General features: G+C 39.7%; 1 protein-coding gene across 24 annotated transcripts in view; it reads left to right on the forward strand.

Annotated features, from left to right (window-relative positions):
- The window catches only part of kif1b (kinesin family member 1B), a 61,233-nt gene that overhangs the window by 12,885 nt on the left and 33,388 nt on the right, over positions 1-14,960 (forward strand). For 13 of the 24 annotated variants that reach the window (XM_063465372.1, XM_063465376.1, XM_063465382.1 and 10 more), the window contains exons 3-14: positions 8,761-8,837; positions 8,934-9,113; positions 9,788-9,856; positions 10,261-10,439; positions 11,097-11,208; positions 12,281-12,358; positions 12,470-12,535; positions 12,717-12,734; positions 13,067-13,142; positions 13,568-13,646; positions 13,730-13,872; positions 14,503-14,544. In XM_063465372.1, coding sequence (XP_063321442.1) covers positions 8,761-8,837; positions 8,934-9,113; positions 9,788-9,856; positions 10,261-10,439; positions 11,097-11,208; positions 12,281-12,358; positions 12,470-12,535; positions 12,717-12,734; positions 13,067-13,142; positions 13,568-13,646; positions 13,730-13,872; positions 14,503-14,544 — 1,119 coding nt within the window. The remainder of the gene's footprint in view (positions 1-8,760; positions 8,838-8,933; positions 9,114-9,787; positions 9,857-10,260; positions 10,440-11,096; positions 11,209-12,280; positions 12,359-12,469; positions 12,536-12,716; positions 12,735-13,066; positions 13,143-13,567; positions 13,647-13,729; positions 13,873-14,502; positions 14,545-14,960) is intronic. The other 11 variants (XM_063465380.1, XM_063465388.1, XM_063465381.1 and 8 more) reach the window with 3 other exon arrangements.

Here is a 14,960-nt window from a genome sequence, read left to right on the forward strand (position 1 = left end):
CAACATGCAGAGAATTTCTGTGGCCAACTCAGCATGTACCTCATCCAAACTTGAGTCTTGCTACTTGAGAGTGAACAGCTATATTAGCGTTACTGTGGCACTGCTCACATCGTTGGTTCATGTCAACAGCTGTTTCGCTTCACCATTCATCCACAAACTGACACAGGTGGGAGGCTGTAGTTTGAAATAAGTGTACACAACATTTTCTATTTCTCATACAATACCTCACACTTTTTACCAAAATGAATAATTGTGTTGTAGCCATGAAGCAGCTGTGGTTCTTATCCATACTGCAAGAACCACACGATGAAGTGTCACTTGACAACGGTGACCTTAAATGGAGATTTAATATTTTAAGTGAATATACTTACCTTTTCCCTCAAGTCTTCTGTATAGAAAATGAATGATACTCTGCAACTTCAGGTGTCATAACTGCAGGCAATGGGAAGTAGGCCGGACCCAGGTCAAAGTTTTCTCAAATTCCCGGTAAGCGACTGAAGCAACTACCATTGAGAGCGAAGATTACCGCTAATTGACATATGACCTGGTAGTACAATAGAGGGTCACCTAGGCAACCAGAGCTTGGAGTGTGTGCAAGCGACCAGCCGTCAGCTTCAAAGTGATGTATGACAAATGAATCTCTTCCAGTGTGCGCACAGCTTAATGCTTAATTTGTGGATTTGCCGTTTGATCCGTTTGTGTATGTATTTGCCTGTGAAGGCGAGTTTTCAGCCAACGCTAACATGCTTCCGTGCAGTGCGTTGAGCAACGTGTGATGCTTTGCATCGATCAATTGATTGAAAAGTGGACTGGAACAGGGAAGGAAGCGATAGCAGAGCTCACCAGGAATGAAAAAAAAAAAAAACCCTAAACTGTGTGTTGTATGTTGCTATGACAACTCAGTTTCCCTCTGGGATCAATAAAGTTCCTCTGATCTGATCTGAATTCAGTGCTGGCTGCATCTGTGTAAAACATACCAGCTGTGGACGTAGAGGATGCAGCAGTTTCACTGTCAGACTTTGTTGCTGTAATGTTTTAGTTTACCCTCTCTGTCTCTGGCTTTTTATACCAATGCAGGGTGTTTCTTGGGGGGGGGGTTTGTTTGTTTTTTTTTTAGATGGCAGAGGGGGAGAGGGAGACAGAGATTAGGTTTTAAGCGGCATTTCTAATCAGCACCATGATCCACATTATCAGATTATGTTATTGGGAGAAATTCCATTATTGGAACAACAACAATTTTTAATTGACTTGCTTCCATCTTGTATATTACATATTAACTAGCAGAGAAGAAAATCATTATAGACCCAGAGCTCTACCAAAGCAGAAAATTATTTTCTGACATAGGGCATTGTTTTGGTGAGGTTCCATTATTGTTTTGGGCACCTAGATGTAATCTCTAGAAATAAAAACATCCCGTGATGGTGAATTGCAATCCATTTAAAAATAATGATTACTATGGCCTTCAATATTTAATAATAAGTAAGAAGCTGGGTGCTAATACTGTACGCTGAACTTTAAATGTTTCTCTCAGCTGCTATTACAAATGGATTTTCTATCACTAACAGTAATTTGCCTGTGAAGTTACATGTCATGAGATTATTTAATTAGTAGTTAAGTGCACATGGTTTTGGTTCAACTGGTGTAACCAACATTTTTATTTAGTGGAAAAGAGCAGTCTGTACTCTTGTGAGTAAATATGAATTAAATGTTTGAAGGGATATTATTCAGAAGTGAACATCACACAGATGCGCTTGCATATGCACACAGAGACCCCAGGGACGCTATTAAAATTCCTGTCTTGTTCAAAGAAGCACGTGTTGTCATTCCAGCTGTGCACAGATATTATTTCTCTGGGTTCCTTTAACTTCACCCATTTGTTTCTCTTTCAAAGTTTCCATATGCATTCACCCTAATGTCTTCACCCCCTGCCTGTGATCCCAGATAGTCATCGATCAGCTTCACTTAGCAGTCGGCGTATCCTTAAAGGGTTACTGGAAGAGAGAGAGGTCGATTTTGTTCAGCCATTTTAGACTCTGGCTGTTAGCGTCAGGTGAAAAGGGCTAGCTTTTAGTCTCCATCTGGTGCTTGGAGACCTCCTAACAACCTAATTACTGAGGGGTTTTTTTTTTCTTTCCTGGTTGGATTATAGGCCCCATATTGAGCACTGTAGCACAAAATGTCTGCTGGCAACAACCAGCTGAGGTTGATGTCAGGATGTGGTTAGTTAACTGCTGTTCACCCTGACTTGAAGTGGAGGGCTTGCATCCTATCATTCCTAAATTCCTAGGAGCTGAAAATGTAAAGCCGTAGCATTTCGGAAGAGCAAACAGTTGAATGTGCCACCCAATAGCTTTTGTTTGTCTACGTTTCACAGTCTTAAGAGAATTTTGACTCCTTTTGAGTACCTCATATGTGTAGATTTGCATGTCATCTGTTAATGTAATGGATGTTTAGTGCTTACCGACGGCGGGATGATAAACAGTGCTACATCTCTCACGGTGTGCCCCGGTATTTCCTGGTACACACAGTCAGCCATTGTATTCCTTCTGTTTCAGTGCATCTAAATGATAAACTGTCTTTTTGATTCATTACTACACTCATTTTCTTATATTTTTTTCCAATTTATGACATGTTATGTCTTTGCACAGTTTAGGTTGCTTCTCACGTTGCTTATTGAGCCTGACATTATAAGTGGCTTAAAGTCTCCAGTGCCGCCTGCATGTTGGTTGTTGAGATGTGCAAAGGATTTAAACCTGGAAATCAGTGTTTGATAAATGACTGTAATTATCCATAAACTTGAATTTTAAGAATGTCTAAATAGTTTGTGAGGGCAATAACGGTGAACGCTCGAGACGAGAGAAAAGAGGACAAGATGTGCTGCATCCTCCCCGTCTGTGGCAAGTTTGAGTTGTTATGGCAACCAGAATCTGGTCCTATACCTGTTGCCATGGATGAGAAAGACGGAATGATGACGTTGCTTATGAGGCAGCAGGATGCGTTTGCCATTTCAAGTTCAGGATGTGACTGTGGCTGAATATTAAGTGGGAGTACTATAAGTATTATTTATTTCAGTCAGGATTTGTGACTTTTACTAAGTGTGAATCCCTGTTCATGTGCTTTATGAGATGTGTAGGTGCAGGTGTAGGCATGTCATGCTAGAGTGTAAGGGCACTGTTTTGTGATTGACTGCATATCAGATGGTGAGGATAAAACTCTCCACATTCTGCCCGTCAAATGCAACAATTTGACACATGCATGTGACACACCAGCCCAACCTTTCTACTCCTGGTAGATACAAGTACCACGACTTTGCGTATTTTCCACAGTCACATCCTGATTGATTGCAGGTATCAATCAAATACTGATGTTAAATGTATAGGTTGTACTCCTGATTGTGAGGAGAAAGGAGAGAATGATAAATCCACACATGAACAATTTAAGAATTGTTGCCTTTCTTTTTGGAAAAAAAATTAATACAGAAGTGTGGTATGAAAAGAATATGTAGAATATTCAGGCATGGAAAGTTTTTGCTACTGGACGTTTTCTGATTGGATTAAAGCACAACTACATCTATATAGTTTTTGGGATTATTTTATTTTTAAGACTCAGATTATTATAAATTTTATTTATATTATGTATAGTAGCTGATCTCAAAACAAATGTGCCATTATGTCTACATTACATATATGTGTTCATTGTTATTTCTAAATAAATGTTGCTAAACAATTTTTAGTACAGAGGCACTTTGGGATCACTGGAATGTGTTCTTGTTTACAGATATGCATAAATTTTAAACAAACTGTAACTAATAGTGCCTGTAGCTGATTACCTTGTCTTAAACGGTTAATAAGTAGTCTGCAAAGAAGTAGAACAATATATTTTAAAAAAAAATAAAAATCATTTGTTTGGTGTTTATGAACAGCAAGTTTCTTAATATACACCGTGATAATGAACATAAAAAGAATGGCACGATAAAATTACACACTTGTCTGTGTTTTTATACCTGAGCGAAGCAAACTAGACCCACAGGCCTGCGTTTGTGCTAGTCATTATAATAATGACAAATAAAATAAAATCACGTAACCAGAATAATTTGCAGTCCACTCTTCCACTCGGTTAACAAAGAACAAAAATAATTGTCACAGGAAATAAAGTCATTCAGTCCTTAAAAGGCTTCCTGTTATGCTTTTCAGTTAGACTTAATGCCACTTTTTAATTTCCACTTATTTTCAAACAAAATTGGGATATGTGCTATTGTTAGTGCTAATGTGTCCAAAGCAGAGAAGTCTAACTTAAAAATACAACCAATAAATCTCAATTTGGATTTATTAATTTGATCCTTAAATCTCTGTGGCATTGGGCAAAACACCTGTTATCCTTGAGTAGCACTGATCTTTGTCTCTCTTGGTTCCCTGTACCCTCACAATTGGACTCTGCTTTATTCATTCAACCACACTCAACCAATTTGAACAAAACAGATTTTTTTTAGTTCTCGGTATTGCAGCATGCCACCACACTGTGTGCAGAGGAACAGCCTGAAATGTGAGCATGCAAAGAAGACGCACAAACAAAACAGAACAAAACGAGTCTCTTTTTTTAAAAAACAAAAAAACAAAACAGGAAATCTTCTAAACAATGGGCACAGCTTATTTCAGTGCACCTCTGGACTTGTTCTTGTTTCTCCATCTGTCTTAGCTGTTCTTGAATGTAGCACAGGAGCCTCCCAGCTGTTAATAGACTCCAGTGCTACCTGGCTAGCTAGCAAAAGCATCAGAATTGTTATTTGTCTTTATCTAATTTGTCTGTAACAAATTATTCTCTGTTGTTATGATGGTGCTTTTGAAGAGCAACTAATAATTTTCGCATCATCAGAACCATGAGTAAGAAGGATTCACAGCTGTTTCAGTTGCCAGTAATATTAATACATTTAGCTGAAATGTAAAATCTCAGTGACCATTTTGTCTTTTTGTATTAGCAATATTTAAACATTTAAAAATTGGACATGGTAGTTACCTAAATTAATTTGATAACTGACAAGTTAGCTTTTTATCAGCTTTTTTTTTTTTTTGAAAATGCCAAACAGGTCAAAACTCCCTACTTAACACCATTTGCTAACATACATTCACAAACTGCTGCAAAGCAACAAAAAACAAATCAAACTTGTTGGCGTAGCAAGCATGAAATATCTTGAGAACTCCAAATAGTTTGCTGTTAGCTTCCTCCATGCTGTGTAAGCTCTCTTTCTAGGAACTAGTGCACCCCTGGTCACACACAGCACAGCAAACCAAACATTGAATAACTTATATTTAGGGATGGGTATCGTTTAGGTTTTATCCGATACCGGTGCCAAACCGGTACTTTTGAAACGGTGCCGGTGCTTAAACGGTGCTCAAACTGGTGCTTAAAGAATGGAGAACACAAAATTGGTCCAAAAACCTCTCATGTTCAGCTGTTTTTTGTAAAAAGATAACAATGTTAGCCTTTTCTTCAGCTATAGGGCATATATGGTATCACTCTTGGCTGGAAGCAGTGCTTAAACAATGGAAAAAACACAAAATTGGTCCAAAAACCTCTCATGTTTAACTGTTTTCCACTTTTTCTTTGGTCATTTTAGCCTTTTTGGCCCGGGTGAAGGGAGTATCTGCCGTCAAACAAGAAGACAGCCGCATGTAGCTATGATGATGTTTGCTAGTTCACCTTACATGCATTCATTTAATAACATGGTTAGCCTACTCAACGTGAATTACACACGAACAACATTAAGCTACTCACGCAGAGAAGAACGGCTGCTGCTGCCATCATCATCCTCATCATTTCTGCTACACTGGCAGGGCTAGGAGCCAGGACTCTACTCTTCGGGTTTTTGGGGGATGTTGCTAACTCCAGGTCCGATAACAGGCACCACACCCGCAGTAGATGTGCACGGTGTGAGGTCTCGCAGCAAGCTATCAAACACGGCGCATTTCTCGGCTTTAAAAAAAAACGCTATGCGTCGCCAGGTGTTTCATCGGATTCGAGGTGTTACCTCCTTTGACAGTATCACAGTATCAGCTTAAAGCACTTGTTGCAGGCTGCTGAGTTTGCATCTTTTGCTGCGAAGTACAGCCAGACTTTTGACCGCTTCGCCTTGGGCATTTTTAATCTGTAGCTCTGCTCTAAAAGAACGTACGTACCTGGGCCCGCCTACTATCCTCGGAAAGGTAAAATGATTGGCTAGAATTGGCTCAGGAAAAAAAAAAAAAGCACCGAAATAAAGCACCAAAATGTGCGCTGCTTTTCGGTCTGGTTACTATGGCACCGGACACCGGTACCCATCCCTACTTATATTTGAATAAAATAGATGGCTCCCTGTTGTCACAGTACCACAGACACCCATCCCAGCTATTTCAGTCGGTATCGAACCAATATCATGAACAAATATTAGACTAGTGTGTTGTTGTTGTTGTTTTTTTTACTTCTTTCAACACAATGTGTAAATAAAAGCTAGACTGAATATGTAACCGTTGCCATTGGTATCCTTTATGTGCAGATGCAGCAATAGTTAGAGCCCAATTTTTGAAGTTGTGTGTATCTTGACCTCAGAACACCTTTACAGACTCTTACAGAAGAGACCCACTCTTATGACACACTGATGACACCACATGGGTGAACCAGCTCTCCTTTCTGGGAGCAATGTTGTGGGCTATTGAGTGAGATAATTATACTACATGAGCATGATTCACATTAAGGAGCTGATGAATCTCCTAGTAGTTGCTACCATGTAGTGTCTTGTCCAAGATTGAACTTGGGAAGATTGAGAGAGTCAAAGATTAAAAAGCTTTTTTTAATGCTGATCCCCTGTATGGTAGAGTTTGTCACCATCAGACTTCTGTCCTATAATAGGAATATCGCTGTCTAAATGCCCCCACATGTGGAACTCTCTCATCATATTTCTGTTTTTAATGCTTAGTTGCCTCATTGAGACTGAATCAGAGCTTAGGCTGCTTTTTCATTAATAGCCACTGTAGATTGTTCCAGGAAAGGTGAATAAGGGCACTGGTAACCTAAATCCCCCTTCATTTCTTCATCCCCAGTCTCCAATTTCCCTTTGGAGGCAGGTCAAAGTTGAAATTGGGATTTATTTAGCAGCCTGTCTCGCTGTATCCTCTTCCAGTGCCCAATATGGAAGCTGCTACTCCGCCTGCGCACCTTAACCTGTTCAAAGATTGTAGAGTGCACAGTCAAATGGATTATTTTTGCATGAATCTATATGAGCTTCAGTGAAATAGCTGCTGCTTTAATCATCATAGATTTAGCATGAAGCAGTTAGTGTTCAGGTTTCTGAGGACATGCTGTGCTTTTCTGTCAGCCTGTGACCCATGGAGGGCGATATGCTATCCCCGTCTCTCCAGATCTCCTGCATTATTGATAAGCGCGCTGAAATCCTCTGAGCACATAAGGCACTCTGCTGGCGACATCTTGATGCAAAAGCCTCTCAAGCACCGTCATGTTGAGGAGCCAAACCTGGTTTTAATTTGCCCATTAGCACAGGGCATCACACAACGCTAATTATTCCTTTGTGACTGGTTCTGCAGACTTCCCTGGAAAGATTGAAAATGCTCTAAATACTTACGCTCACAGACTGTAGCATTCTTACTAAGACGCAGATAGTTTTTTCCCTTTTGTCCTGCCTTCGGTTTCTGTTGTTGATCTGTTTGGACTGTTGCTAGGACCTTGAGCACTCACATTATTTTAGTCTCTCCAAACCCTTCTTTCACTAGCCTCTTTCTCACTCCTTCCTCTCCCACTTCCTCCTCACTTCTAAAGGTGGTGGTATGCATTTGTCTGCCTGGCCTGAGCAAAGTCTCTTGCTGTAGCTATGGCACAAAACAACTTTAATCCCTAAAGTTTAGTTTGTCTAAGGGGAGTGATTTCTGTGGTTATCTTATAGTAAATTAACATCCCGCTTTCTGCCTGTCACATATCCAGTGTGAAATCTAGTGCACTTGTCACCGGCAGTACCAACCAGCATGGTTGAGGAGTGTGACATGCCAGACATGGCAGCAGATTTCTGTTCATTAAAAACTGTCCATGTGGCAACGGGGAATGGCTGAGTAGTGTTCAGCGAGAGCAGGTGAAGTGGTGTGATTGAAGCAGGCTGGTGTTTTTCATTCGAACTCTGCTTTTGATTGTCATTTTGTAATGATGTCAATCTAAATGATGATGATTAAAACACTGGTTAAAGATGAAGCATATGTGGCAGAGCTTGCTGCAACAGTTGCAGTTCTCAAAAAAAAAGAAGAAGCCAGCATCTCGTAGTCTGTGTCATGTGACTTGCGTTGCCAGAAATATCTCTCTAATTGAGGAACAGGAACCTGAGGTAGCTGCTATTTGCCAGCCAGAATCACATATATATATATATATTATATCATTTGGGTCTATTTAGTAACTCCAATTTAAATTTACAGTGTACCGGTTTGTTTGTTTGTTTGTTTGTTTGTTTGTTTGTTTATTTATTTATTTATTTATTTACTTTAAAAAGAAATGTAGGAAAGACGTGAAGGAAAACATAAGGAATGCATGGTTATATATATATATTATAGAGCACAGAAGCTGCTTTTGGTTGAAGAAACACAACTAAAGAATTCTGTAGAAGACATATCACAAACTAACTAAAGGCAACTTTTTAAAGTAACAGAACATGCAAGTAGTTTTTGTGTCACTTCAACTTTCAATCTAGAAAATATCAGCCACATTACTAATTTTGTTCCTCCTCCACAGCTATCCTCAACCCCAAAGCCCCAAAGGAACCAGCAAAGACCTTCAGTTTTGACTACTCCTACTGGTCTCATACCTCTGTGAGTTTTAACTCTAATCACTAAAAGCAAAGAAAATATGCAAATCTTATTGTGGTCATACATGTATTTAAATATATTTTTCTCTTTTTATTGCAGCCCGATGACCCCTGCTTTGCTTCACAGAACCTTGTGTACAATGACATTGGAAAGGAAATGCTGCAGCATGCTTTTGAGGGTTATAACGTCTGCATCTTCGCTTATGGCCAGACAGGAGCTGGCAAATCCTACACCATGATGGGCAAGCAGGAGGAGGGGCAGGAAGGAATCATTCCCATGGTTTGTTCAACAAAACCTCATTCACCATTCACTGCACTGCAGAGACTGAGACAAATAATGCAATCCCTTGTCTTGCAGTCTGTTTACTATTCCTGCTCATTTAGAGCCTTGAATGTATAGTACAACTCACAAACTGCTGAGTCCATTTAATCTACTAATTATTGTTGTCATAATTCTGTACACATCTTAGACCATCAGAGCTCTGGAAATATTACACGTAGTGCCTTGTATATGATGAAAAACCTGAAAAATATGTGTATAACAGGTTTTTTTATACACTAAAATAATGTATGTAGTGACAAAGGTGTCCTCTCCCAAAGCTTTGATCTGGCTCTTTCCCCTCCTTTGATCAGATTGTCAGATCTAATGGATGGAAAGTTTCTAAATCCATCTTTCAGAACATTAAAACAGTCTAAAATAGAAGAACTGAAACAACTTGTCCTTTAAGCTGCAACCACACTGAAGGCAATTTACAGCGGTGTGGAAAGTGAATGACATTTGGCCAAAGTTTACAATTTTAGATTCATTCTAGCCTTTAGACGAGGTTTTCAGACTATAACTATTTAAATGTTTGCTTTATAAGAAAGCCCACAGATCTCACGCCTATTTATCGCCTCTTTTATATCTCCGGATGCTGTCATTTGAACTAAAATGCTTTTTTCGTTGCCACTCAGCTGTGTGAAGATCTGTTTGAGAAGATCAATGAGGACGGCAACAAAGAGGAGCTCTCCTACTCAGTAGAGGTGAGTCTCATTCTTCTTTGGTATCTGTAGTCCTCATGGTTCACCTCTGCCCCCAACTTTTTGTGTTCGCTGCTCTTTCCTGAGCATTTCCCAGACATCAGTCACATACTGCATGGTTTTCTTTGCAAACCTCTGCCAGTCAAATTGGGAAAACAAAAGTGTGACTGTGAAGTTGAGGTGTGATTATGGTCTGGATAATTTCCCAAATCTGGGATAAATAAAGTATACTTTATGTTCTTATGTTCTCTTACGTTAATATATCCATGCAAATACTTCCGCTTATATGTATTTATGGTGACATTAATATATATTCTTTGTGCAGAGCTACACAATATTAGCTTAATATATTCAACCTGGGGCACCTGAAATTACTCTCTGTACTGTACTTCTGAAATTGTTTCCAGGTCAGTTACATGGAGATCTACTGCGAGCGCGTCCGAGATTTGCTCAACCCCAAGAACAAAGGGAACCTACGAGTCCGAGAACACCCGCTGTTGGGTCCCTATGTAGAGGATCTGTCCAAGCTAGCTGTCACCTCCTACACAGACATCGCTGACCTGATGGATGCAGGCAACAAGGCCAGGTGAGCTAAGCCCTGAGATCATGCTGAGATCACAGGAAGGAGTGGGAGGGGCTAAAGTTGTGCCGACAGCTGTGGTGATCTGATAATCAACGGTCAGTCAGGTTGATAAAAGATAAAAATTAGCTTTGAATCAGGAAATGTTCTTGTATGACTCATTTGCAAGGATTGAATTGTTAAACAGCAAGACAGCTCGACCTTCACTGTGTTACCGCCTTAATTTTTTTTTTTTTTTAAATATAACCGCATGTCAAGCTTGACCTGGCAGGTAATGAGTATTTTTCAATGAAATGTGCGCGTGCACAAGGGCTCGTGTGAGGAGGAGTGAACCCTGCCATAATCTCACTGTGCTGACTCAGAAGGCTTATTTCTAGAACATGCCGCGTAAAGCCCATATCTCCCCTGTGACTATCCCTCTGAGCACTCCTCATGTATTTGTGTTTGGCGTCCTCGCGTTATTATCCACCTCCGCTGCACAAAGTAATCCTTTAGACTTACTTCACTCTAATAGGTGTAAAACCCACTGATGATAGCGCTAGTAATAGCCAAGACTAAGAATTAGGAATTAATTTTCCTTTAAAAGAATATTGTGTGGTTATTAAGGTGCTCAGAAATCATACTGTTTATTTCCTAACTGTGCCCATATGTGCTAAACTCCAGAACTGTGGCTGCCACCAACATGAATGAGACAAGCAGCAGGTCCCATGCTGTTTTCACCATTGTCTTCACTCAGAGGAAACACGACAGCGAGACGGACCTCTCCACAGAAAAGGTCAGAGCAGGAAAACAGCCGCCCTCTTTGTTTATAATTAGTCTGTAAAACATTCACACTCAAATACACTTAAAGTTCCTTCCTCGTGTTTGTTAGAGATGAATTTCTTTATGCTGTTTTATTTAGCTTCTAACCCATTTTCAGTCTTTCTTTGATCCTTTAGTCTCCTAAAGTTAGTGGTCACAGGAGGCAGGAAAAAAAAAGAGAGAGAGAGAGAGCCATTTTAGATTTGACTTTTAGCATTTCCTCAGACTGTGGAGGAACAAAGACCGCTGTGTTACTGTAAACAGTGCCTATTGTATGTGGCCACTCTGTTAGATTTTACACCCTTGCTCCATCTCACTTGACAGGAATGCCCCCAAATGCTTTGAATGTGTTCAACAATTAATTCTGCAGATTTTTATGGTGGGATTTAAACCATTAAACTGGAATTTGTTTCAGTAAAATTCTCCTTTTTGGGATTGTTGTTGTCTCTGTTGTCTCCGTTTTCTAAATGCAAAAATGCTAAATGCAAAAAAAGTTTTGCATTTAGAATTGATTTCCTTTATAAATTATTTTCTAATGTGATTTGTGTGAATCTGCTGCTTGGCTTGGTAGCACCAGGCATATGTTTTCCTTGACATAAAAACTATAAAGTGAAAGTGGAGCTTTCATTTTTTACATCATACCTCCAGCAGTGCTCTTTCTGTTGCAGTAATGGAACAGATCTTTTGTAATAGATTACACTGACAGAGCTATTTCTTCACCTCACCAGAGCTGGTCAAGTTTTATAGTGCGTGCTTTGTCGCTGATGCTCAGCTCATTACTGTGTCCAGGCTGTTCATAAGATGCTAACCTGTGTCATGCAGTAGCTTTGGCATGAGGAGTCTGTACATCATCCAAGTGCTGCACTGTGCTCCTCTATCTTTTTTTTTCTTTTTTTAATGTGGTCAACATTATGCAGAAATTTAGATTTGGCATTGGTGAAGCTAAAAGCTGTATTTTATTTATTTATTTCTTTTCTCTACCCACCCTATTAAATGCACATTATTATAGGCCTGATGCATCTAATGCATTTACTCCCTCCCTTTAGGTCAGTAAAATTAGTCTGGTAGACTTGGCAGGCAGTGAGCGAGCAGATTCAACTGGAGCTAAAGGTACCAGGCTAAAGGTGAGACTCCAATCTTCCCAAACACCTTGGAATCACATTAAAAAAATGGCTTGTATAACCTGGAAATCTGTGTAATTTTATTCTGTTTTTGTTTTTTGTCTGTGCTTGCAGGAGGGAGCAAACATCAACAAGTCTCTCACCACGTTAGGAAAGGTTATCTCTGCCTTGGCTGAAGTGGTGAGTCTTACACTTGATTTTATTTCCTTTATTTCTCTCCTCCTCCTTCTTTGCAGTCGTTCTCTTATCCTCTACAACTTGACCCTACCTTCAAAAGGAATTCATGTTTGTAGCCTGGCATGCTGTAATGTCTGCCCTTCTGTTCTCTCTTCTCTTGTCCTTGTAATGCTTACTTGCACAGGATAATTGTACCAGCAAGGTAAACCCTTTGACAGCTAAACCACTAACCTGTCATTCATCCCATGAGACAGATTTGACAGCCTTTGGTCATGTGCAGCGATGAAGTTGCAGATATTTAGCTGTTATCAATTTTATCACTTTAAACCTTAAACCCTCAATCCCCGCACAAGAGCAAATGCATGTCAAATTAACTCTCTCCTCATTTTACCTGACATATTGACCTTTACACATAAGGATCTTTTTTTTTTTCTATTACAACATAATATTGTACAGCCTCCAGTCCATAATTTGTACATCATTACATCAGCTCATTTTTACTCATATATTGATTTTTTTTTTTGCTTACCGCAGAGCAAGAAGAAGAAGAAGACTGATTTCATCCCATACAGGGACTCTGTTCTGACATGGCTGCTGAGGGAGAACCTCGGTATGAATATTAGTATCACTTGATTAATTGACGTTACTATGTGACAATAGTGGTTTGCCAGTAAATTACCTATGGAAATCCGTAGACAGCCAGAGAAATTGAGCCATTTGCATAATGGAATATGCAGTCAGGATTAAAAAAAACAAAAAAACAAAAAAAAGAAAAGACTTGAAATAGTCTACATTGCACTCAGGCAGTTTAAGAAGAGCATAGTCAGCAGCAGACCAACTAGTCACTCACCTCCTTGGTCCAAACGTGTCAAAAGTGTGCAGTGTATCTTAGATTTAGTCTAATGTGATTACACAAAAAATGTATTTCATTTGACGAGCTTTTAAAAAATGTTGTATTTTCATAGAAATCATATGTGCCTTTGGTCACGTTTGGTCCTCAATGCTTATCTGACATCTCTACTGATCTTTTATCAGGTGGGAACTCCAGAACAGCCATGGTAGCTGCCCTCAGTCCTGCAGACATAAACTACGATGAAACCCTCAGCACTCTGCGGTAAGCTTTCTGTCCTGGAGAAAGATTGTGATTGTGATTGTTTGAATTACACTTTCAATTATTTCTTTTATTATGGTTTTTAGCTATGCTGACCGCGCCAAGAACATCAAATGCAATGCTGTCATCAATGAGGATCCCAACAATAAGCTGGTGCGCGAGCTGAAGGATGAAGTGGCCCGGCTGAAGGAACTGCTCCGTGCCCAGGGCCTGGGAGACATTCTGGACAGTGAGTTTTATACTGTCTCAGCTGGTCGTATCTGCAGCCAGCGACCTTCTCTGTCAGGGCACACCACAAACTGGCAACGTCTTCTATCTTCATTACTGTCTCGTTGCTCTCAGCCATCTAACTTTTTCATCTCAGTGCTTGTACTTGTGGCTGGTACATCACTAAAAACAAAGAATGAAGCAGCTTTTAACACGTTTACCTCAATACTGGTTTATTTTGCCTCAGTGCAGTCATGTATAGAACGTCAAATATGTAGTATATTTAAGGTTGTATGTGTTTGACTGATTGTGTCTGACAACACATGTAGTCACTCAAAACTGCACTAAAATATCATTTGCTATATGCAGGAGTAATGGCTCATAGCCTTGTCAATTAGATACATAATATACCCATTAATGACTTCTAAGAGCTGAAGTGATGAATAACCTGACTACTTGCTAATGCCTGCATAGATCACGCCTAATGGCGTAGCACTTAGCAAAACATATCGAGACGTTTCTTCTCAGCTTTGTTATTGTTTATCCAGCAAAAAAAAAAAAAGCAAACATTAAAAAAAAATCTGTAACCCTTTCCTCCTATTCTACTGGTGCTGACCTCTGACCCTTCTCATCTTTTCCTGCTTCCCCTCAGTTGATCCTATGGGGGATGATTGCCCAGGAAGTGGAATCAAATGTGTGTATATGTGTGGTAGACTTGCACTGTATATCACTATTTGCCCTAATTATAGTAGCTAACATTGCTTATGAACCCCATTACCTGTATATTGAATCTGCTACCAGCTTTGCATGTAAGTGCCTTTGTTTTTTTTAAAAAAAGCAAAAGCTTAATAGAGTCTCAGAAATGCAAGGTTTCCATAGGTGTTCTTATAACTGGCAAGAGTAAGCATGGCAGTAGGTTAGCATGCTTTGCGCTTTATTATTATTTTTTTGTTACGTTTTTCAGAATGACAGGGGGGAGGCAGCTACTTACAGGCTCAGATCCATTTTAGAGCCCTTTAGTTTTCCCTGGCCTCAAAATGCAAATGCATCGTTTCATAACAATGTCTCACTACCTATGACTCGCACTCTTTAAGCTTATTTTAATCCTGG

Source organism: Pelmatolapia mariae, linkage group LG20 (genome assembly GCF_036321145.2).
Source record: "Pelmatolapia mariae isolate MD_Pm_ZW linkage group LG20, Pm_UMD_F_2, whole genome shotgun sequence".
Classification (NCBI taxonomy): domain Eukaryota; kingdom Metazoa; phylum Chordata; class Actinopteri; order Cichliformes; family Cichlidae; genus Pelmatolapia; species Pelmatolapia mariae.